Genomic DNA, 25,913 nt, shown 5'->3' on the forward strand with positions numbered 1-25,913 from the left:
AGTAAGCGCTTAACAAATACCATTATTATTATTATTATTACTATGTGTAGGCCAATGTACTAAGCGCTTGGGAGAATACAATGTAAACTAGTTGGTAGACAAGTTTCCTGCTCATAGAAAGTGCTTAACAAATACCATTAAAAAAATACAAGCAGATTCCATTAATGAAAATGGATCAGGACCACTTTGGAATAATGACCTTTCTGGATAAAGAATACTCGTTTTAAATTTAAATCCCGAGGGATGGTTAAGGCATATCTTTTTATGTCCAGTCCAGAAATCTTTCAAAATCTTGGAAGTGCAAGATTTTTCAACATCAGATACAGGAACCTACAACCACTATGAATAGGTAGCCTGTTCTCATTAGGTCTGTGGACTTTAGTACCATTGGATTTTTGATTAAATAACTAATTTTGGTGGGTTTCAGGCCATTTTAAATCTTATTTACCATTTTGACATCTCTATAAGTTAGAGTGGTTAAATCACTTCAAAAGTATAGACCTCAGCAGGCCAGGTGTGTGTGAGGAAAGAGCTGAACGAGAGGCAGGTTCACCAGGAAGATGAAGTAAGACTGTAAACCCCTTGAGGGCAGAGAATCCTGAGCACTGACTCTCTTGTTCTCCCCCAGGCACTTAGTTCGGTACTCTGCCCAGGGTGAGCAATCAATAAATACTATAATAATTGATTTCACTAGGGTTAACCCAGAGGGGATATGAGCAGTGCAAGTATCTGCCAGAAGGTCTCTAATGTTTCCTAATAATTTCTTAATTGGTCAATCAATGGCATTTATTTTTTTAATGATATTTGTTAAGCACTTACTATGTGCCAGGCTTTTTACTAAGCCCTGGGGCACCTAAAACCTAATCAGGTTGGACACAGCCCCTGTCTCACATAGGGCTCACATGTTTTAGTCCCCATTTTATAGATGAGGTAATTGAGGCACAGATAAGTGAAGTAACTTGCCCAACAGACAAGTGGCAGAGAAGCGGCGTGGTTCAGTGGAAAGAGCACGGGCTTTGGAGTCAGGGGTCATGGGTTCGAATCCCAGCTCTGCCAATTGTCAGCTGTGTGACTTTGGGCAAGTCACTAAACTTCTCTGTGCCTCAGTTCCCTCATCTATAAAATGGGGATTAAGACTATGAGTACCCCATGGGACAACCTAATCTCCTTGTAATCTCCCCAGCGCTTAGAACAGTACTATTGATGATGATGCTTTGCAGATAGTAAGCGCTTAATAAATGCCATTATTATTATTATTATTATCATTATTATCATTATTAACCGGCATTAGAACCCAGGTCCTCTGATTCCCAATCCACTAGGCTATGCGTGCGCAAAGCACTGTATTAAGTGATTGGTAAAGTACAATACAATGGGGCTGATAGAAGTGATCCTTGCCCACAATGGACTTACAGTCTACAGAAGGAGACAGACCTTACAGTTCCCAACAGGAAGGATACCTGGAGCATGAGCCTACAGAAAGCAAAGTGAAAACAAGTCTTCTGGCAGACAAACATCAATTGCTTGACTTCATTTGACACTACATACAAAATCACTTTATACAACAGCTGTACTTCATTTAAAAAACAGCAACAAAAAGAGAAGCAGTGTGACCTAGTAAAAAAGCAATGTGGTCTACTGGAGAGAGTGTGAGCCTGGGAGTCAGAGCACTTGGGTTCTAATCCTGCCTCTGCCAATTGCTTATTATGTGACCTTGGAAAAATTACTCTATGTGCCTCAGTTTCCTCAACAGTAAAATGGGGATTCAATACCTGTTCTCCCTCCTACTTAAACTGTGAGTCCCATGTAGGACAGGGACTGTGTCCAACCTAATTAACTTGTAACTATCCCATTCTTATAACAGTGCTTGACACATAGTACTTGGCAAGTCACTTAACTTCTCTGTATCTCATTTTACTCATTTGTAAAAGGGAGATTAGTTTACCTGTTCTCCCTCCCTCAAGACCATGAGCCCCAGTGCTTACAACAGTGCTTGGCATATAGTAAGCATTTAACAAATATTACAGTTAACAAATACTTCCCCTGTGTGTGATTAGATTTATTGCCCCTAGGGGCAAGAGCTTTTAATCATGAATGAACTGTAGGCATTAAATGTCCACTTCTTACACAAGGGAAAGCTACCACTGACTCCATGTGAGCCTACATGTCATTCAGAATGCAACAAACAAGCTCCCAAGAACAACTTGTGCTCTTAATCACACTTAACACACATTTTTTTTATTAAAAAAAAAAAAGCCTGTAAATCATAGCAAGCCCCAAAATGAAGGGCAAATGAAGGGTTAGAATCGGGTCACCGATTCAATGGACTTAATTAAGAATGTGCCTAATATCAAAAACAAGGGAGAATAAATGTAGGAGGAGGAACTAGGAAATCTGGCCCACCTATTGCTACCACACAAGATCGGAACAGAAGTCAGTGGATAATTTGGGAGTGATTTTGGGTTGAATCTTGGGAAAACTACTTCAATGATGCAAACTGGCTATTGTTTTCAACCAATAGTTTAGAAGGCAAGTGTCACTTTTATGACTAGAGAGGTACTGACCAACACAGCCCCCAAAAGCTCTAGTTTATTAAACCAATCATCTCTTTTTAACTCCTATTTGAGGAGAAAAGCAAGGCTTCTCATCAATTCCTGTTCCTTTTCCTTTCATGTTTATTTAAGCTTTACAGTAAGTTTTCTGGGGAAGAGGCGATTGGATATTGTCTAAACATCCCTGCTATCGAGTGAATCAAATGTACAAGAGTATCAGGGAGTAGAAAACCCACAAATTTCCTTCTCAATTTGTACTGTCAATAGTATTTAAGAAAAACACTACCTCTCTTTCTGCTTCGTGTGTTTTTCTTATTGGTTCATTTACACATCACGGCTTTCACAATAGCAGTTAGTACATCTTTTTGTCATTCCAACCTTCCTCAGCCATTAATGTTAGCTGCTGAAATGGCACAGCTCTCTTGCCATTGGGGTTGAACACTGCTCTCACGGTGCTTCTCTTCCCCCCAAGTGTTCCCCTTTCGACTAACGCTCGCCAACGCTCATACATCATGCCCAAATTGGTCCAAATGAATTAAACACAGCTCTGCTTAACATTACGAGATTTAAATGGATTTTCTCTCTACAGGTCTGCCCCGTAATTGGGTTTATCCATCTTGTTGAAGTACAGTTTACACTTGCTAACATCACGCCAATTCGAGCTACATTTTCTGCTCCAGTGGCGGGAGCAAGGCAGATTTGTCATCGGATCATAACAGGTAATTCAAACAACAATTAGTTTGATGACGGCCCGTATGTCACTGTCTGCTCCCAGTCAGCGTAGCTCACACCCGGTGCTCTCTGTTCGTGAAGATGAATTGTGTTCACAATTCTTCAATTTCAATCATCAACAATGCTCACTGAAACAACTTAAATGCCACCGACAGCTATCGTCCCCAGGCTGGCAGCCTGACTGAGCTCTGGAAAGAAGCTTCCAATCACTCCTTTTTACTGGTGTGGCATATTTGATCCTAAAAACCTCTGCAGCTTAAGATTTGTTAGCCAGTCACTTCTGACTCTTCTTCACAGGGGTCTGGAAAACCCAGTGACTGAAAAAAAAAAAAAAAGGACATGTTTTTTTTCCATGGGCTGTTTCTTGCAAATGACTGAAAAAATCCACTTTTAGGAATCTGAATAACAGTTCCCTGGTTGTCTATAAATAACAAATGGACAACCGCATCTGGGATTTATAGAGTCTGAAATGATCAGAAAAAAGTTCAAGAGGAATCAACTCTGCACTTCTCTCCAGTCAGGCAAATTGGAGGGCCAAGAAGATGAAACTGTTTGTTGTGTTGAATGTGCCATTTGAGGGCAGGAAGAAACCCAATTCTGAAGATAAATAAACAAAATGTAAACAAATGAAGTAATCCATCTAATTTCAAATTTCTCATATATCATCTGCTGCTTTTCTTCAGTGTCGACAACATTCTCCCACACCTCTGCTCCTTCAGCTGCTCCTTTCTTCAACCCCTTCCCCATGCACACAAAAGGTTATCTACTGACAAAGCACATAATGGTGACTAACAAGAGCCATAAACCTTTGTTACAATAGATAGTCTTGGTAACAATAAAAAATTATCAGGATAGATTTTCCTTGGCTCCAAGTTGAAATGGATCCTCATAATAGGATACCTTCTAACACACCTTCCTGAGTACCACCTGGATGGGCCCTGCAGATTGGATGATTTTATCTGGAGCTGCACTGACCTGAGGGCAGCTTCTGCAAGATAACTTTGCCATTCCACACCTCAAAAAATGGAGGGGAAACCAACACAAAGAAGCTGCTTCAATAAAAACCACCAGGAACCCACCTTCCATTAGTGGCACAAAGATAGGTTTCTAAACAACATAAACTGTTGAGTTATTCATACATACATATCCACTGTCTCACTCATACCCTTTGTCACTCAAACACATACACAGAACAAAGACAAAGGCTATCAACCAGAGGAAACAAAACTATTCTTAAAAGACATGAATTCAACATATTTGCCTTTCCTTTCAAAAATCATGTAATCATTTTAAGGGAAGCACTGCTTCAGCTGACCCTCTGTCCCTATTTCTTCCTGTTTTGGATCGACAGGGACTCTCAAAGACCTTTTACCTGAACTAAAGCCTTCAATCCTTCTCATTCCTCCCCACCAATTATAGCACAGTGCTTGCTTTATGACAGAAAAAACTGCCCTAATCAGCCTTTGATAAGGGAATAACTGTAACTAGAAATTTTAGGATTAAAGTATTTAATCCAACATAAAGTCAGCCTGGTTTCACTTGAGAATGAAAAAATGGCTCCTTCTTCTCACTCTCCAACAGTCACCATAAGTGTCAACTCGTTTCTGCTTTCCAAAAGGCCTTCACAGCAGACTTTACCTCATTTTTGGGAGCTCTTGGTCTGTTCTCCTAAAATGCACCAATTGCGGCAATGATTAATAAAATAATAATAATGGTATTGGTTAAGTGATTACTATGTGCCAAGCACTGTTCTAAGCACTGGGGGAGATACAAAGTAATCAGGTTGTCCCACAAGGGGCTCACAGTCTTAATCCCCATTTTACAGATGAATTTTACAGATAATCGTTCTGCACAGGTGAAATAATAGTGTCCCCTCTCCCGGACCCCCCCCCCCCCACAAACCCCAATCTGTCTCTAGCTAATGATCTGAACACCAAACTATGGTATCCACTGGAGTCTTGTCTGACAAGAGTCTGGTCTTTCAGCCTTGGAGTCATCCAGACTGGCTTTAGGAAAAGTCAATTTGCTTGAATACACTAACTGAAAGTTCACCATCCCAGAAGTTACCATTGGCCTTAAATATCTTGCTTCAAAGTAATTGCTCTATGTCTTTACCCTCCAAGGATGCTAAATAACATTTAAATATTAGAAGAGTAGATTCCTATATCCAGAAGCCAAGAAAAATTAGCATTAATTCCTCAGATTTAATGTGTAAAAACGTAGGTGTCCAGTCTGCTGAAAAGAGGGCATCACCTGAGGTAAGTGAAGTGACTTGCTGTGTGACCTTCACTTCTCTGTGCTTCAGTTACCTTATCTGTAAAATGGGGATTAAGACTGTGTCAAACCTGACAACCTTGCATTTACCCAGGCACTTAGAACAGTGCCTCGCACAAAGTGCTTATCAAATACCATTAAAAGAAAAGGGTAGGGCAGTTCAACTTGTGAACCTGACCCGCAAAGTATCAAAAAAACCAAGAAGAAACAGTATTCTGGAGAAGGGATTCCAGGAGCCAGACTTTGGGATGTGTTTGGCATTTGTTGAGCCAGACCAGCCCCTTCCTGAAATGCTTTAGACTCCTATTTAGACTGTGAGCCCCATGTAGAACAGTGAATGTGTCCAACCTAATTATCCTGTATCTACCCCAGCTCTTAGTACAGTGCTTGGCAAAAAAACACACGCTTAACAAGAACCATAAAAAAGAGGCCACAATCTCTGAAACCCTCAGCAACCTCCAGTCTCCCTCACCACCCATCTAATTGTCAGGAACCACTTGATTATGGTTTCCCCAAGTGGATCGTGGTAGAAGACGGAGGTCCCTTCTGGTCACATTGGTGACACTAATGAAAACTTAACGCTTCCAGAGAGGCAATGCAGGCTAAATTGTGAGAGAATCTCTAAAATTTCACTTTATAAGCTTAGGATGGAAAGTGCAGGGGAGAGGAGGGGGGAAAGTAAAATACCCTGGAACTTTCTCCAAAGCCCAGCTGAATAAACAAATAAAATGGTCCATTTCTTCTGGATGCTTTTCTAGGATACAAAGTGCGCGCACACACACACACACACACACACACACACACACACAATCAATTTCACATCTTTTTAAACAGAAAAACACGGGCAGTCCTATGCACCCTCTTTTTTTTTGAGCAGTATAACTGATTTGATGAAAAAACACTAATATTTGGCCAAAGGACTCTTAAAACAAAGTCTTAATTACTTCAGCGGCAGCCCTACTGCCACATAAGTGGAACAAAATCAGGAGGGTTTGGGAAGCCTTGATCTTTATTACTCTTCTAGGAGCAGTGTTGTAATAATAATTTTCATAGCGGATTGAAGAGATCCCCTGAGGAAGCCATTAAAGAAACATAATCGTTACTGAAATGATCCACCTAATAGATTTTTACCTGCCCTGAAAAATGGGTACAACAGAGGGATGAGTAACTGCATGGGAATTGCCAATCATAAATGCCTTTAGAAAAGCTATAAAAAAACAGAGGAAGAGAATCCAACAGTTGTGGTTAGGCAATAAACCATTGAAACATAGCACACCTCTTCCTCTACTCTGTGACCTCGCAAATGCAACAAAATTAACTTGGGTCTATTCCTGCCTAATTATACTTACTACTCCCCAAACTCATTAGGGACACATCTGGTAAAGTGAATCTCCATGTAATCTCACTAACTGCTCTACTACCATGTTAATGAGTATGAATTTGACTGCCTGAGATGTTGTCTTCACATTTTATGTCTCTCTAAAGGCCTAAGATAGTGGAAGAAGATGAGATGTCTTTAATCTATGTACTGTACCTCATTTATTGGCCACTTAGGTTTGTTTGGCAGAAGGAATTGCAATTTTCGCTCAATAAGATTTTGACCAACTGTACTATTTTTATCCTTTCAAAACTGAAAGTAAGCAAGTGTGGAGGATGTTAAGAAGCAAAGATGCCAAAGAACCAATTGATATGGTGTCCAAACCTTTTATAAGAATATGACACAGCTATAGAATCTTTCTGACACCATTCACATAAACACGGCTTGAACATTGGAGATGGAGTGGAGGAGGGATGAGGTGAGAGGAGAAAGGGAGAAGGAAATGGACAAACCCCATGTGATGCATAGTGTCATACTACTCTGAGTCATTTTAGGACACAGAAGAACTGATTGACTTGGGATCATATTAAGTACGGTTAAAATTCCAGGATGGGAACCTTTGACACCTGAAATCTCTTAAATTTTTGCATAGAGGTGAGGTGGAAGGAGCAGTTCTCTGAGGCTGTAGTATGCCTAGAATGCTGCAGGATGAGCTGAGAAAATATTCCCCATATATCCAAGACTGGAAAGGTACATTACCCTATGAGCTTCCCATATGCAACTCACTTTTACAAGGATTTTATTTCAGTCTGTATTCAGTTCTCTTCTCTTTTTTCGCCACTCATCCTTTGATGATCAAACTAAATTACAGCTGGATGACATTTGGCTTTGTTGACTACAGCCTAGTCTATCAGGGATTCAGGAGGAATCAATACTGAAAGCATTCTGGTGCTGTGTAGCTAACAAAATGTCTCTCTGTTTGCCCACATGGGCATCAAGCCTTAGCAAACAGAAGCAGAGGAGAACAATAGTACCTGTTCATGGAGGAATATTAATGGTTTTAGTTCTCTGAACAATGAGCTCTGTAATTTACTCTGCCCTCCTCCCAGAGAGCTATCTTCAAATGGCTTGCTAATGCCAGGTGGCTCTAAAGGAATGAATGCCCAAGTTAACAAGGGGATCCCTTCAGCAGAGGGTGTTAAGATAGAACAGCTGGTCTTCCAGGCCGCAGCTCAGAAGGACATCCCACACCAAGATCCAGATCACTGCCATTTAATCAGGACAAATAATTCCCAAGGGGGTCTCTTAAATTTAACTGGATGTTCAGGCAAACCTTAGCTATCCAGCCTTACAATTCTGTCTCTCCCCCACCACCACCTCCAATTCATCTTTACCATTGGAAAGGGTTCTGGATTCAACCAGACCACCAGCACACTGATTTTTGGTAAATAGGTTCTTCCAAAAGATGGTGTGTTGATGGTCTTCAAACAGATTTTATTGACAGTCCTTAGGACATGGTGCCTCTTTGACCTCCCACCAGCAGCAGGTCCCAGCACCTTCCACAGCATAAATCCCCCATATTGTGGGAGGGCTGCAAGTAATTTTAATGCATTATAAGCAGGTTAGAATGCAACCTGGAAAATGCCCAACAAAATGGCCCTGTCTTTCCAAAAAACATCCAGTCTCAAATTCCACCTCCTCAGTAGGTTGGAGGCCATCATCAAATCCATTTCTGCAGCCTTGAAAATACATCCCCCAACTTGAGACTGTGCACTTACTGTGGGCAGGGATTGTCTCTCTTTACTGCTGTATTGTACTTTCCCAAGTACTTAGGATAGTGCTCTGCACACAGTGAGCACTCAATAAATGTGACAATGAATGAACATACACAACTTAACCAGGCCAAGAATAATGCTTACCAGCCTACCCTTCATCAGAGGTGGGACTTCAGAAAAGCAGTCAGCATGGTCTACCACTTGCTTGGGCACCCAAGATTCATTCAAAAATCATATCATTCAATGAGAAGATCTACATAGTCCTATAGAAATCTAGAGTACCCATAACCGAAACTCATGATACTTCCGGTGCTTGTGGGGAGACAAGGAAGCAAGGGAAGTAGAACTTGACATTTTTCACCAAAAGTTAACTTGTGGGAACAAAAGAATCTTTTGATCTGCCTCAATCCATGGGATTTGGGAAAAGGTTAAATCAAAATGCTCCGGTTAAAAGTTAAAAATTGAGGCTTCTCTTGCATGAGTTACCCATTCTAAGATTTTGATATGTGTGTGTGTGTGTGTCTGTGTACACACACACACACACACACACATATAGCAAGACAGACAAAATGGAAAAATCCCACTAGCCTGCTTTCTCTCTCCAGTTACACTCTTTTGGCAACAGTTCTGCTCTTGGTATATATTGGTCTATGATTAGTTTGGCCTTTGGATGGAAGAGAATGGAAGCACTACTTGAACAGGAAACAGGACTCATCAGGAGCAGAGATCCATCACTCCCCTCATTCCACCACTTTTAGGTTCATATATCAATAGGTCATAGATGAATCAACATTTCAAGATAATCAGGTCAAAAGCAATATACTTAGCACCACTTAACATCAATACCCTAGAAACAACTAACTTATTCTGACAACCTCCTCTCAGTTTCCCCCTTTTTCAACAGCCTCCTCATGTCCCCCTCTTTTCCTCTCTCCCCAGACCCAGCCTCCACAGAATTATTTCTACAGAGGTGGCTGCAAGTCAATGTGTGTCCAAAGTACTCAAAACCACAAAATAAAACCTATCATCTTTCAATCATTTCAATAACATTTCCCCTTTGTTCTCTCCACCCATTTATTTCCCTCCCCACTCAACCCAACCCCACACCCAAATCATGATAAATAACAACAAAGACTAGAAAACAAATGGCCTAAATATTGACAACTGAAGCTTCAGGTTCACTTGAATTTCCTACCTGAATTGCAATCTGGTGTTCAATCGTTTTGTACGCTGAGTAATGAGTGCTCCCCGACTGAATATGGAGCTGTGAAAAAAAACCAAATCAAAGCATTCTGCTTATGTCACAAACTACAAGAAAACATCTGAAGCAGTTTATGAATAGCAGACAAACCTTTCTAGATTGAACTGCAGCCTTGGCATTCAGTCAAGGTGCGTGAATTTTTATTTGTTGCTATGGATAAAATGATCATAATAATCTGAAAGTATAAAAAGAAGGCTATTCAATAAGCAAAAAGGGGGGAGAGGAGAAATCAATGACATGTAAAAGAAAGATTGACGCCCATTGAGACATAAAGGAAGCCAGTGTATTGAGAGTGGACGTGAAGAAAATGACTGTGTGTTACTGAAGAAGCATCGGGATTATCACAGATAGAGGAGAGAGGAGATCATTAGATGTCAGTAATCTGCAACAGGTATTTAAATCCCACTTTTTTGATAATTGGCCTTACGTATAATGAACTTGTAATACAGGCATCAGTCCAGTTCATTAAACATTCTTTAAATGTACTGAACTGTGCATTGCTCCAAATAGAAGTTGACTCTATGGAGACTGCACCATGATTTACCACAAACCCCAATAATGGTGTCTTTCCATAATGGAGAGAAGGTTCCTGGATTCTACAGCACCAGTGATAGAATCTACACTAGCCAATCACTGAACAGCCATCATTATGCTATATAATCACCCTACAGTAAAATGCTCATTCTACTTCCCTAGGGCCTGTTCTTAGGCTAAGGAACCTACTATTCAGAAATAAAGTGTTCATATAACAGTACCTGCTCAGCACTTCTGGACTACCTTCACTCACCCTCGAATAATTACAATCTCCTAGCATTTTTGTAAAAAAATCTTACATCCCTTATTACTTAAACACATATCCCTTTTGCCTCCTTCCTCCTAACTGTAATTTGTTTTAGCATCTGTCTCCCTTACTAGACTGCAAACTTCTTGGGGTCAGGGATCACATGCCGGAATTCTCTTTCAAGCACGAAATACAATGCAAGTGTTCAATAAATGTTATTGACTGATTCATAGGCTTTGGTCTAAAAAATAAACAAGATTTTAGATATCACAGGTGAGCTTTCTACTTCCCCAAAACATTTTTTTCTTCTCAAGGGTATCAAACAAATTGAAAATTAAATGACAATTTGTTACAAATGTTCAAATCTACAAAAGAAATCAGTAATCTCCACTGGGTCTCCATTTCGTTACAGGAAATCAGCTGGGCTCTACCACATATTAAATGATCACATAGAACAAGTGATGAAGGAAATTTCCATTCATTTTTAATATCCCTCCCTTCCAACTACTAGCAATCAGTGGGTTACAGCCTATCCATATGATAGACACACTGATTTCTACATTACTGCTACAAAAATGCAGCTGAAGTGAAAACAAGAGGGCTTAAACTGACTGATCTGCATTTTGATCATTGCAAGCAAATTGACCTGACCTACTCAGCTGAAACATTCACACAAGGATCAGATACAAACAAACTTCTGATAATATTCAACCACTTCTGTAACAGAGTAACTAGATTATTGTTTATCTTTCCTTTGTTTGCTTGAGATGTAGAATTGTTTGTTTGTTTGTCAGTAAGTGGCTAACTCAGGATATAATTGCCTTAAATGTAATGCACAATGCAGTTGTGAGTGACAGACAAGACACAAACATGGACAGCGATAGGCAACATTCCTGCCTCCACATTCACCACTGCTGATACCCACTTCCTCCAATGGTAAACACTAAACAGAATCTAAAATAGGTCAGAATAAAGAGTGAAAATATCTCTGCAACAGTCAGGACAGAGAAATCAACCAAGATCCTCTAAAACAAATTATTTAATGGAGAGCAGTGGAAAACATGACCCCCCCCCCCCCCCCACACACACACACACACACACTTGCAGGCAGTTCATCAAAAGTGAATCTTTACAAGAGAAAGATGAATTTGAGGCCTTTATCCCCTGTTCTTTTCATAAAGATTTGCCAGTCAGTAAACGGAGATTGCTCTAATTACTGTGACAATTCTGCACTGTGCTAAAACAACTTTTGTGTTCTGGACAGGTTTCTCTACGAGTCTGAAATTCTTGGCCTGAGAACCACTCTTGTCTCAAAGGTTTCTCCATCCAAGCCCAGTATGCAACACTAACAAGTTGTTCCTCTTTTCAGCTTGTTTTATTCTCCTCTTTTCCAATTGCCTGATTCAGAGCTTAATGGAAACTTGTCCTGGCTTTTCTTCCCACAAACTCTGCAGAGCCTCTAGGCGATCTGTACGCAGGGAAACCACAGGAATCTCATATTGTCAATTAAAATTGAATGGACACCTGATAACTTTAAGTATAGGTCTTGGAGAAAAAACCCACAATCACATAACTATGGTCTTATGAATAAATTAATAAAATGGCAGATAACTCAAACTCAAATCCAATTTCTTACCCAGTTCCATTTTTATCCTAATTTTCCACACTAAACAACAACACAACCCACCAGAGAGTTAAAATTAACACCCTGGCCTATTTTTAAAACTGTCTCCAGAATTACCTCGGGTCAACCTCACAGATGTGTAACATTCAGTACAAAGCAAGGCACACCTTAGTTTTTTGAAAAAACTCTTTAACAAGCACCCCTTTCTCCCAACTCTTAACACAGAAAAATCACTACAACGTGTTCACAAACGCATAACTCTGAGGTGCATTCTCTGGGTGTGCCAACTCAGCCTTCTCAAATAGCTTTGGATTTCCTTTGCAGGCTTTCTGATCCTCTTTGCTTTGCCCAGGCACAGAAATAAATATAAATATGAAATGTTGTGCGTTTCTTCTCTTTCCATCCTTCTCGTATCCAAATGCACTTTTCTACTACGTATTTTACTTTCCTTGCTCCTTTGCTTCTTCCCTCCCCATCCACCTTAGTACAAAGACGCCTTGTTCATAACATTCTAGGGTCTTTTGGCAACAGAAATAATCTAGAGGAGCCAGTAAAGACTGGATGTTAGATGTGGAATAAAATCTCCTTCCCAGGCCATTTTACAGTTCTAGTGGACCTGGGTCAGTGCAAGCCAGGCAGATCCCTTGGCCAAAGTATGTCCTTCAGACACCCTCCCAGGGAGCCACAGATTCACCCTGACCCTCACAGGCCATTTGAACCCCAGCGGCACCAGAGGTGAAAACACAGAAAACTTCGAACGGCTGCTGGAAGAACCAGGCCTGGAAAAGATACCCCTCTTGCCTTATGACAGCAAATAGCTGGGACTCTCTCCCAAGAGAGAAGATGAAAAGAGAATATATATGCTATACTATGACGGAGAAGATGAGGGAGGTTACCATTCCCTTCAGCAAATTATCCAGTACGGGTGCCCTATGGAACTGAGGTTTAATTTTCCCTAACTGCTGACACTACCCTGACCTGCCATCTAAACTCCTCTTATGTTTCAGTTTCTCCATGTATAAAACTATGGACAACAACATTTGCCATGGAACTCCCTCGCAGGGGTGTTGCAAAGAATAACAGGCACTGATGAGAACTTTGAACTCCTTACAGGAAAAGGCACATATATGTATGTGTAGTGTGTGTGTGTGTGTGTGTGTATATATATATATATATATATATATATATATACTACAATCAACAAAAAATAAGATTATCTTATGATTGTCAAGGTCAGTAAAAGACCACACCCTTCTTCCTGGATCTGGCACAGTTTAAAACAGTAATCTCCCTAGGATTTTTCCAAAGGGCCAGTTCCAGGTGTATGGATTCATTGGGGAGGCAAAGGCACTCATATTTTTTACCAATTAATTGTCTTCGCTTACCTAACTGGGCCAACAAACCTTGAAATTTGGCTGAGGACAGATTAACGTTGCTTTCCTTTAAGACTGTCACCCACCATTGCTGACCCAGAACTTCCAGTCCATTAGTATACAATGCAGAGCAAAAGAGTCAGGAAAAAGAAATGTGAGGAAGGATAAAGAAGTCCATGAGAAACTTTTTCCTTTTTCTCCACATCTCCCTTTCTCTTCATATTTCCTTTTCTCTCTACCCCACTAGCACTCTGAATATTGGGCCCTTTAGGTGGTTTCTGCATCATTGGTCTAAAGACAAAATAACTTTAGAATTTATGTGAACCCCTTTCTCATACTTCAGGCACCCTTCCCCCAGGCTTCACGGAACAGTGGGTTAGGTAGGTGGTGGTAATGAAGTGGCTTTATAGGAAAACACAGCAGCCATTATGTGTTGAGCACCAGGTCACACACAGAGCAGGGCCCTGAAGCCTATTACATTTGGAAGTAAACTTCTGGTCAGTACATTGGGGTATAATTGCCTTCCCCTTTTAAAACAATAGCATGGGAATCTCTAACATCCATATAGACAGCAATCTGAATCAATGTGGGTTTCATGACCCAGGTCAATCTCATAAAAATTCAACATTCAAACATTCTGAAACACGTTACCAAAAGTTCATCTTTCTGAAACTTTCATTTTCCTCCAGTAATCTCACTACAGCACCTTAATGCACAGCACCACAGGGAATTTTTTTCACAATGTTTAGTTGTTCCATCAAATTACTATTTGCTCTCATTAATTTTTTTCTTTTCCTCAAACTGAAACCATCAGCGATGAGTCAGAGAACAATCATTAACTTTTACAGCTTCCATACAAATCCACCTACTCACATTGGGGAAAGAAGTATTGACTTGCAGGGAAGGCTGTGAGACAGAATAGTTGTCTTACAGGGGAAAAAAAAACCTTCATGAAAGTTACATCTAAAACATTTTAAATGGCCACCACCTTCATTGGTTTCAATAGCTGGCAGGTTTTTTCTAAAGAGTCTACATTTAGCCTGAAACAGAGTTGCTGAAAACGGAGATTGGGTTTAGTAAGAAATGGGGAAGGCTCCATTAATCAAAATGCAAAAAAAAAAAAAAATCGTCCATTTTAAGAGTCAATTTCTTAGGGTTTCCAGTTTTAGTACACATTTCCACTGAATATTAACACACAAGTTTAGAGAACTTGATCCATGTTCTTAGCAACAGAACTCTTAATTAAAAGTAGCCACACCACACTCTTAAGTGTTGCCCCCTACATCATTACTTCACTTTGCAGCCACTCTGCTGTAACTCATAATGAATGAATTTGTATTAATGTGAATTTCATGTGGATTTCCACGAGCACTCCATTGTGATTTTGGCTGAACTAAAATGACATGAAAATTAAATAGTGCCTTATTTCACTTTCCAAAACAACCAACCCACCCAAAGACTCACTAGTTTTAGTTGGCTTCTTTTTAACTAATATCTTTGGTACATCATAATTGACCCAGCAAGCAGGAATCTAGTTATCTTCTCAGTAAATATTTATAGCATCACTCTTTCCCATTCATTCTACATTTTCTTAGAGAATCTCACTGTACCCTCCATCTGCAATTCATTGACTTTACAATTTACCACATGTTGAGAAGGGAGAGGTCTCAGCTCCATTTGAATCACTGCAAAAATATGCAAGTGATTTATCGTTTTAAAACTAAAGACTGCAAAAGAACGACTCCACTTTTCCTGAACATTACTCCTTCTGGCAGACCATGAACAATTACAGTTCGTACTAATTAAGCTCGGTAAATGTGCTGTGCCCTGCTAATGCCTACCAGGCCTCAAATTTATTTTCATGATGCCAAACTTTAGCAAGCAATTTAACTCATTCAGAACTGATCCCGTAATGCCCTGTGGCTTCCCAGCAACTTCTCTCAACAATATGAAGGGGCTGCTTAAATCTGACCAAAACAAAAGGAAAAAATGAAGTGGATTAAATTACCGGCATACAATCTGATGGGCTGGAGAAGGAAAAAAGTATCACGGGAAAACTGAAGAATAGCACAGTTGATAACCTGTTCAAAGGTCTTACCACACCATCTTTGTAACGTTGGTGTTGAGGGATTCATATCTATCCCTGGGGGCTAGTAAATTCAGCATTCCATTGATTAAGAAAATGCATAAAACCTTCCACCCCCACCCCCCTGCTGCTTGTTAGTTGGGCTTGGGAGAAAGCACAAAATGATAGTGTACTCCTGTCTTGTCCCACTTGATTAAATGTGATTTATAGAGCACTCCAAGGAGAGAAAAAAAAAACTCTTTCCCTGAACATGAACCACAGACAGAAATTCAGAGCAAGGTGAATGTGTAAGACAAGTTCCCAGAAACAGCATAACTCACCTCTCTGCTGTAGAGATTAAAGCTAAAAGGACATTAGACAGTGTCATATTATATTAGATATATGTGTGTATATATATATATTTGTATTATATATGTATTTACATTTAAGCAACAACAAAAAAATTTTATTGGGCATCTGTTTCCAACAGGATTAAGGATCAGGAGTGAACTGAAAACAAGGTTGGCTAAGCAAAAACCATGTTCTTTGGGCCCCTCAAGGCTTTTCTGACACACAGGAGTCAAATTTTCTATCCCTGGCTTCCTCTTCAACCTTCTGAGAAAAAAACTATTTTTCGGGCCTCTCACATCTCTCCTTGTGCTTCGCTATTCTTTCTTGGCCATCCAATTATATTCCCCCAATCCCTAGATTCTTCAATATGCATCCCGGGGTTACCGTTTCTCTTTCCCCAAACATTTGAATTTTTTTTTCTCTCAGACTAGATTTTTCCTTCTCTGTACTCCCAAGGCCTTTTAATCAAGCCATTGTTTTTTATGCTCAAGATGTTAACTGGCGCCTTGTGTGTAAACGTGTTTTTCCCATCCTGATCAGAGTACATCAATAAATTAAAGAGCAGTTCCAGAGATCAGGTTTCTTTAAGTATTCTGGGAAATATTTTGTGGGTTTGGTATCTACATACACTGCACAATGCAGTCAGTGTGTTTGGAGGAAGAAAAAAAAAACGACTATGGCTTGCATCCCTAACTGCATTGTGAAGACTCCCTCCTGGATATTTCAGAGCTGAAAGTGTTAATTATAAATTTAATAGCAATAACCAACATAAAACCCCAAGCACAAGGCAACTGCTAAGCAGGTCAAACTCAATATGCTCCGCTTTCAGAGGTGGGGGGCTGGGAACTGGTTTTGACTTTTGTTCTCCCTCCCCTCCCATTGCTTATAATTAGTGAAAGAAATTTGACCCACAGCCAGTGTCTGCGGACCTTGGATATTATAAGGCCAGCGTGGCGTCAAATATCTTAACATTCATAAGTGTTATAGGCTGTAAATAAACCCTGTGGATTTATGACCCGCTGGAGCTTGCCAGCAAATGACTGGGGCACATTTCTTTCAGCAGATCTGTCGAGGTGCAAGTTTGCCTTTGGTTGTACAATTAACCGTTTCCTTCACAAATGTGATCGATCCGTAAGTTAAAGGTTAAGGTTTACCTACATATTCACAGCTCTAACTTCCAAAATGGGAAAAAAAAAAAGAAGTCCAAAAGACTTTTAGATTCCCTCCCCTCAATCTCCCAACCTTGACCCTTCGTGGGAAGTAAAAGTTTCTTCAACTGCTATAAAGTGAAATCACGAGAACATCTAATTCTACCTAGCCATCCTTAAAAAGTGTAACTACAGCACTGGAAGATGTTTATTTATTTGGCAACTAGATGGTTTACGGAAAAAAAGGCAATTCTTGCTTCCTCCAATGTCTCAGGATGGACTTCACCCTTCCCCCAATTTAATGTCATCTACTTCCTGTACAGGAGAGAGCATTTGCTAAATCCAGGTTGTCTCGTACTTAACTGCCAATAATCCAACTTCCACATAATTCCCAGACAGCTGGGAAAAGGTCCTCTGAGTTTTAGTCATGGTCTAGAAACACACTTCCACACAAAAATCTGCAGCTGTCTTTTCTCTACACTGCATTTTTAATGTGATTTTGGGGCCCTGTTGTGAAACATCTGACAAAAATGTAAAAGCCCTGTTAGATACCTTTCAGTCGGAGAGAAAATAAAGTTCTATGATTTTTTTTCAACAGAAATCCATGCACTTTTTCCATTTCACATATACACAGCCCCCCTAGTAAATGTTTGAAGACATTCAAAACCTCCAAAGGCTCTTGGTGTAACCTTTTTGAAAAGTTCAGATCAGTCATTGGTCCACCTACTAAAAAAGTACAATTTCCAAGGCAAATATTATTTTTAATGAAGTGTAGTGCTGCATTTCTTCTGTACACTAACAATATTATATTGTTCTGCCAGTTTCCTGAAACTTTACAGTAGCTGTCTAAGAAACAGAAAGGTTCTTCAGAAGCTAGCACTACAAAAGCATTTGTTATTAAATGAAGTCATATCAGATAAACTAAATCTAGGTGGCGAAAGAACTGATTTAAGAAGGATTTTTGACTGTGGTATACAAATCATGGAGCATGAAAACAGTGAATCATTTATTTAGTCAGTGAATGCTAAGAAAACTTTCAAAAATCTCCAAAAAATGTTATCCATTTGGTCTCTATGAATATCTGTCAAAAAACTCATGGTTCTTTGGATCTTGTTCCTGCAATAGTTCTAAAAATTTCATTAATACATTCCGTTTTTTTAAAAAGGCTATCCTACAAAAAGTAAATTAATGCAGCTCCCGAAATAGCTATTCTATCAATAAAACAGCAAAGTGCTGACATATTATGTTATATATCCATTATTAAAACTAGTTGGTAAATGTAGAGACCATAACCATACTGCAGACATATAACTTCAACCATAAAGATTAGCACTGAGATTGAAATCTAAACATGCTGGCCATAAATATTTCTGAAGGAGATGAAAAATAATTAGCATAAATACCAAAGAAGGGCAGAACACCTGTTCTTTTTTCAGGGCGATAAGCATTTTATTGTTCTCTATTTAAAATGTAATGACCTGTGTAATTACAGTAATATTACATTGTATTGTAGGGGCTTGGAATGTCACACTTTGAAAAGTGTTGTCAAAACAATCAGATAGTGAGGAGGGGGAAACGAGGAGGGGTGGGGAAAGACCTCCATTAACCCCTCATACCCCAATGTCTCAGTCTTTTGTATTAGACAGGATTAAGTTGAGCCTGTGGCTAACGGAAAACAACTATTTTTCACATGTCAGTACGAAAGTACCTTTGCATTTTAGCAAAGGTTCAATGAGGCTTCAATGAGGCTTCAATGAATAAGCTGATCTTGTTTTTATTTCTATGCAGGACTCCAAATTCAAAAATAAATTTAAGTTGCCATTTGTGTCACGGGGTAAGAAATGACCTGAGTTGGATAGCAACTTTAGATAAAGGAAAATGAACTGGTCCTTAGAAACCAATATTCCCAAACCCCAAGACTGAGATTCTGAGCAAACACTGTCTGCTGTTTGTGTCACAGAAAATCATCTGTATTAGTATAAAAGATATTTTAACTATTTCTAACTTAAAATTGACAGAGTATCCTTTAGTACACTAATACACCATGCTACCAAAAATCTCTGAACGTTTGTAGAACTTCAATTCATGTCTACTTCACTAGCCCCCTCCTTCAAGTATGCCTGTATTTAAATCTGTAGCCTTAAAAAATCATTCACCTTACTCTTTCAAATTGCCAATAGAAATAACTGTCGGTTTAAACCAGAATTATTATTATCCAGATTTAGAGGGTCTTGATTAACTGAAGCATTATTCTTGAGATTACATATTATTCATCATAAGCTGATTTAATGATACTCCTTAATTCTTAAGATTCTTAAACATAAATGCAAAAATCAGCAATTTGGCGGGTGGGGTGGGGGAGTTGCTTGTAAACTAGACAGATGCAGATACATCTACAAATAACACAATTTGGAATAATAAAAGAGAAGTGAATAAAGCATATAATTCTTTTCACTCTTTCCTGATTTAAAAATCACAAGGACATTACTCTAAACCCTAAAAGACAGGGTTTAAACAGTTATTAAAAAAAACTTGTCGATTGAAAAAACTGTGCCTAAACTACACAGTCCTACACTCCTGCACAAAACCTGGAACTCAAAACTGGCATCTCTGGTAGAAGATGACAAGAGAATTGTACGCCACACGCAACTGCTACCTGGCTTTAATCTAAATAATTTTAATTTCCCAAATAATATCAGGTTTAAACTATAAGGTAACAGGTAAGTAGAATGCACAAAAAGGGTTAAACACAAAACCTTTGGTATTGACACAAACACTAAAATTGGTACTGAATGTAAAAATGTCTTTTTAGAATTAATCTGATATCACACCTCAAGGCCACTTGCTAAATCAACAGTAAAATAAGTAGATCCCTTCTACGCCTTTAATTCACACAAAGGGACCAGTCTTAGGAAGTTATTCCTTTTTTAAAACAAGTAAAAGGTTTCGCTATCTATTTACCGAACAATTCACACCCTTAAGATTAAAGAGAGGAATATAAAAGATTAAATTTGTTGACCAGATAGGCATGTCAACTTACTTGAAGCAGCCACAAATCAAAACATCTAAATATTTCCCCTTGTAACTAAAGCATCAGATGGTGTGAATTGTTTAACGTGTAAGATAGAAAAGTGAAATATGGAAGCTAACGTTTGAGAGGGCAGCAGGGGGGATTCTCCAGCTTTCTTTGGGGAGTTCATGGATAGATTTTTGTCACCAACTCTCAAATCTTGAATCAAGTTAAGAGCAAAACACACACACACACACATACAAACATACACACTTAAGCATGTACACACACACACACATACACAGCCACACACCATGTTCCAAGAACTATGTTCTATGGTTCTCCTCCGCCCCTCAACAACTCCAATCACTACAGCTTCCATCTGTCTTGCAGAATACTCTCCGCAAGGAAGCCAGTAGAGAACCACGTTCCTCTAGCCTTTCATGCTTGCAGGGCCAAGGAAAGCCAATTATTCCTCATTTCGGGCTTTTAAAAGAGTCCTGGGTCTGGTGCGCCCTGGCCATCTTGTCAGAGAAAAACAAGTCAGACCCGATGGTGAATATTGCAATGCTTTAAACACGTGTAGATCTGCTCTATCCCACTCCTGCGAGCCCTGAGCCTTTAAGCCCCGACCCCTACGCCTGCTCGACGGTGGACCTATTATTTCAAATGACTATCTCGAGTTACCCCCCCCAAAAAAAAAAAAATTAAAAGTGGGCAAATAAGCCAGACACAGTGTGGGGTGGAGGGAAAGGAGTGGGGGGGGGGGGGCTTAAAATCTCCAGCAGGAAGGTGCAAAACGACAACCCCGAGAGCCGTTCAAACACGAGTTAACAATCAATCAATCAATCGTATTTACTGAGCGCTTACTGTGTGCAGAGCACTGTACTACGCGCTTGGGAAGTACAAGTTGGCAACATATAGAGACGGTCCCTACCCAACAGTGGGCTCACAGTCTAGAAGACTTGGCTGAGCCTTGGGGCTGAGCCGGTCGGGCAAGCTTCAGGGGGCTGGAAGGGTGTAGGGGAAAACAGGGGGAAAAAATCCTCCTCGAAATAAAAATGTGTAGGTGAGCGGGTTAAGAGTTAGTAAACACACTGGGGTTACGGAGGGAAGAGACGCCGGGAACCAAACGATCTTTCCCTTTCGCTCCGTCCAGGGTGGAGTGAGAAACGACTCTTGCAGGGGAACTTGGAACTGTCCTAACTCCCCATCAAGACCCCCGGGCCCGGAGCCCTGATGCCCTGCAAAGAAGGCCCCACGGCCCCCGGGCATGCCCACAGCTCCACCACCTCCCGCCTTCTGAATGCACTGCCTGATGGAGAGGGGCTGGCAGGAAAAGGGGGGCGACCCTAAAAGTATTGCATTACTTTCAGGAAGGGAGCCGTCTTCTCTTTATTCATCAGCCCCAGCTCGGGCAGTAGATACCCTCCAACCTTCAAAGCGGCAACCAGCAGCACACAGATCAATCATGAACTGCTCCTTGACGCTCAATTCCCTATCCCAAGCAGGACAGCGGTCTTTTCCTCGATTTGCCCGGATTCCTGGGCTGGAGAGGGGCGGGAAGGGTGTCTTTGGGCTCCCGGCGTCGTATTTTTAACGGGAGTTAATCTGATAGCGAGGAGCCCAGGGCCACTAACTTTTCTACAAGTCAAACTGCTGAAGTTCTAATCTGCCGGGAAAATAAAATTGTGTGTGTGTGTGTGTGTGTGAACCCCAAGATCAAGGAAGATACTGAGGATAACTTCCAGTTTTCGGAATTTTCTTTCCAAGTGTGCTGCCTACAGGGAAGTACTCCAGCTATTCGCCAAGCGCTACAGTAAATCAGTAACCAGAGGGTTTTCTGCAGCAGCGAAAGGGTTAAAGGAGGAAAGCCCAAGGGGGGTGGGAGGGGGGCGAGAAGGGGAGGGAGGGGACAGCGAGCGAGAGCAAGAGAGAGAGAGCGCGAAGCAATCTTCCCAGGGAATGGAAACAAACAAACAAACAAAAAACCCAGAGCGCAAAAAAGTCATCTGATTTTTTGTTTTTTTAAAAAAACCCTGCTTTTAGAGCAAGATTTCAAAAATCCAACGAGACAAAACTGAAGGCAGAAACATGGCGAAGAGGAAACAATTCCCAGTCCACAAAAGGCAGAAAAAGTTTGGAAAGTTTCTGGCAGTCTAAGCCGTAGCTGTTGGAGGGAGGGGAGGGGAAAGAGGGAGGGAGGAGGAGAGAGTGGGTAAGGAAGGGGGTTGCATGCAGGACCCATCGGGGTCTCCACTTCAGAAGTAGGGGAGGGAGAAATTTCTTTACAAGAATTTAAAAAAAAAAAAGGCCACTTACTGTTCTCGCCGTAGGAGAAAGCGATCCGTTGGGGAGGTAAGGGCTGGTCAAGTCGGGGATCATTATAAAAGGATAACCAGGGTATGGTGGGCCCTTAAACAACCCTCCATCTTGCCTTTTCGCAGCTAACATGGCGGGGAGAGAAAGAGAAAGAGAAAAGGGAGGACAAAAAAGAGAGAAAAAACTTTTTACAAAGTGTCCCAAAGTTGCCCGGCTTCACTGCTGGCCCAGCGCACAGCTGGATCTCTGCCGCCAGCGCGTTCTGCAGAGCAGGACAAGGGCTCAAATGGGGAGCCGGAGGGGGGGGGGACATTTAGGGCGGGAGGGGGAGAAATGGAGTAGATTGATTTAAGGGAATTTCACTGATTTTTTTTTGGGGGGGGGGATTACTCACCTTCTTCTAAACTGTCCCTGGATTTATCTCTGAAAGTTTCGGATCGAGGCGGAGGCCGTCTTTCCGCCTTTCGAATGGGTGTTGGAGGGAAGGGATGGGGGGGATATGGGAGAGAAAAAAAGGGGGGAAAAAACAACAAACAGGGTAGGCATTAAAAGGGGAAAGAAAAAAGTGTTAAACAAGTTTGTGCAACGGAGAAAAAGCAGCCACAACACCCAGCGCAACGTTGTTTCCCCCTGTGTCCTCCGCGCTGCCCCCCGCCCGATTCCCCCCTCCCCCCCAAACCCAGGTTCTTGAGGGCAACACTGCCAAGCAGGGGGCATAAAAAATACCCACCACCCGGGGGGAAATTTCCTTACCTCTGAATCTGAGGAGCTGTTTTGATTCGTTTCCGATTCATTGACGAGCGACGATTTCACATCTGCTAAATCCCTTTCTGCCGAAGAGTTTTCCGAGATTTTCTCCTCTTGCTCCCCTTCGTCTTTGAAGGAGATCAGCTCGTCGTTGGCTCCCAGATCGTCCCCTCCACCGCCGTTCAACTGCGGCATTTTATTCACCCACCAGCAGCAATTTTGGAAGAAAATGAAAGGAAAAAAAAAAACAAAAAAAATCTCAAAAAAAGTTTTTCAAAAAAAAATCGGTACGAAAAAGAGTCCAAGGTGAAGTTTCAGCTTTGGGGTCTTTTTTCTCCTGGGGAGGGGAAAAGAGGGAGGAGGGGAGGGGAGGGGGGGAAATATCTTCTGCACGCGTGAGTTTAGGTTTCTTTTTTCTCTGTCTCCCACGGAACCGATCAATGTACCAAAAAAAAATAATAAATAAAAAACTGGGGTGTAAAAAAACCACACCAACAACAACAAGTCAGCTCTAAAGAGCAAAGGGGGGTCGGGGGGGAAGCCGTAGATATAGAAGGAGCTTGTGCCGCTCGGATTTGAGTGAGTTGAAGTTAGACTGAGAGCTTTTCAGTTCAAAGGCGGCGCTGATTGACAGATAGAAAAAGGGGGATCGAAATCCGGAGAAACGGAGAAGTCTGGGATCCGAGATTATTGACAGGGAGAGAGAAACACACTAGCTCCTTAATGAGATGCAGGAGGGGGGCGGGAACACCTCGGGTTACGTCTGCATAAATAAACAGCTCAGGGAGGGGGGCGGGAGCACGGTGTAAGAGAGAAACTAACAATGATCCTTTCTGGCGAGAGAGAGCGAGAGAGAGAAGAGGGTGGGAAAAGGAAGGGAAAGGGGAAGGTTAGAAAAGGAGGTGAGAAAGAGAAAGGAAAATGGAGGAGGGTGGAAAAAGAAAGAAAAGAAGGAAAAAAAGGGAGAAGGCAATAAGAGGGAGGGAGGAGAAGAAGAAAGGTAAAAAGGGTATGGAGGGGACTCAGGGAATGGGAGGGGATAGAGGAGAGGAGGAGGTAATGAAGGGGGAGGGGATAAAGGAAAGGGGAGGAGGTAATAATAATATTTTCAATTTGTAAAACACTTTTATTTTTCCAAAGTGCGTGCACGCCACTTGGCACAGTTTCTATCCTCTGCACATTCCTGTGAGGTAGGGAAAAGTAGAGGATCTTTATTGCCACTTTACAGTTGGGGAAATGGACGCCCAGACAGGTTAAGTGACTTTCCTGGAGTCACACAGCAGGCTAGTGGCAGAGCTGGGACTAGAATCGAGCCCCATCCTCCCACCCCAATCGATCGTCTGAAGGTGCAAGAAGGAGGAGGGGGCAAAAAGAAGAGATGGGGAGCCAGAGGATAAATGGGGAATGGGAAGAGATATGGAGAAGGAGAGGAGAAAAGGAGAAACAGGAGAGAGCAGGAAGGGAGGACGGGGAGAGGAAAGAGAAAGGCAGAAAAGAAGGGGAGTCTCAACACTTTCCCCCATGTGGATACCCTTCCCGACTCAAATCTGCCAAACCACATCCTCCGAACCTTGAAAACGTCCTAAAAATTCACAGAGTGCATTCCCTGACTAATCATTCACTTTTCTGGTCATGACTGATCAGCCCCCTTAGCATTCTTGCACATATCTATTTTTTTTATTTGCTACCTATTTTTTAATGCATTTCCTTAGTTGCTTCCTTTGCCTTATTTGTGTCTAAGCACTTATTTTTCATCTATTATATTCTTGGAAATTAATGTCACCTGCATCACCCCCTGAAGATGGTAAACTCTTCAAGGGTGGGGGTGTGTCAATCTCATTTAATTCCAGGAGCCTAGTACAGCACTATCCTGGGCCTAGTGTACTGCAATGCACACAGAAGGTGCTCAGTAAATGCTGATGATTATAATGAAGGTGAGTGAGAGAGGATAATAGGGTTAGGAGGGAGAAAGAGAGGCAGAACGGAAAAGAGAAGTAGAAGGAAGAGAAATGGGAGAGATAAAAGGAGCAGGAGCGGAATGCGAAGAGGGAAGGAAGAGGGCAGGGGTGGGTTTATATTAAGGACCAGAGAATGTGGAAAAATGCAAACTGGGAAAGAAGCAGGAAAGAGGAGGGAGAGAAAATGAAAAAAGGGGAAAAGAAGAGAAGTCAGAGGGAAGGGGAAAGACCCCTGAGCCCCAAAGGGAAAGAAAACCACTTAAGAAGTTGTAAAAGCAAAGTACATTTAAGAATAAGCAAAAGGAAGAGGAAAGGGGGGCAGGTAGGGAAAGGAAGATACATTGGGTGGTATCTGATGGTTGACTTGGCAGTGGAGCTCAAGACCCTTTGGTTGAACAAACCAACCTGCAGGAAGAAAGAAGGATTGGCATTGATTTTTTTGCACATGTAAAAGAGTAGAATTTCTGAAAAATGTTTTTTATTTTATAATCATGGTCGATCAAGACTCTAAAACACATACCCTATTAACTAAAACAACATTTTTTTGCCCTTAAAAAATGATGTAGGGGAAGGAACCCTTAGAACTCTTTGGTAAGGAGAGGTTTCTGTCATTTTCAAGTTC

The 25,913-nt window shown here is 41.1% G+C and overlaps 1 protein-coding gene across 30 annotated transcripts in view; it reads right to left on the reverse strand.

The window, feature by feature from the left end:
* TCF7L2 (transcription factor 7 like 2) overlaps positions 1-24,003 on the reverse strand; it is a 208,549-nt gene extending 184,546 nt beyond the window's left edge. For 4 of the 30 annotated variants that reach the window (XM_038757549.1, XM_038757570.1, XM_038757566.1 and 1 more), the window contains exons 1-4: positions 23,340-24,001; positions 22,981-23,047; positions 22,587-22,711; positions 9,847-9,915 (exon numbers count right to left, since the gene is read on the reverse strand). In XM_038757549.1, coding sequence (XP_038613477.1) covers positions 9,847-9,915; positions 22,587-22,711; positions 22,981-23,047; positions 23,340-23,528 — 450 coding nt within the window. In that variant the 5' untranslated portion in view covers positions 23,529-24,001. Of the gene's footprint in view, positions 1-9,846; positions 9,916-22,586; positions 22,712-22,980; positions 23,048-23,339 lie in introns of all 30 variants that reach the window. The other 26 variants (XM_038757550.1, XM_038757551.1, XM_038757544.1 and 23 more) reach the window with 10 other exon arrangements.
* Between the last annotated feature and the right edge of the window lie 1,910 nt (positions 24,004-25,913).

Source organism: Tachyglossus aculeatus, chromosome 16 (genome assembly GCF_015852505.1).
Source record: "Tachyglossus aculeatus isolate mTacAcu1 chromosome 16, mTacAcu1.pri, whole genome shotgun sequence".
NCBI lineage: Eukaryota > Metazoa > Chordata > Mammalia > Monotremata > Tachyglossidae > Tachyglossus > Tachyglossus aculeatus.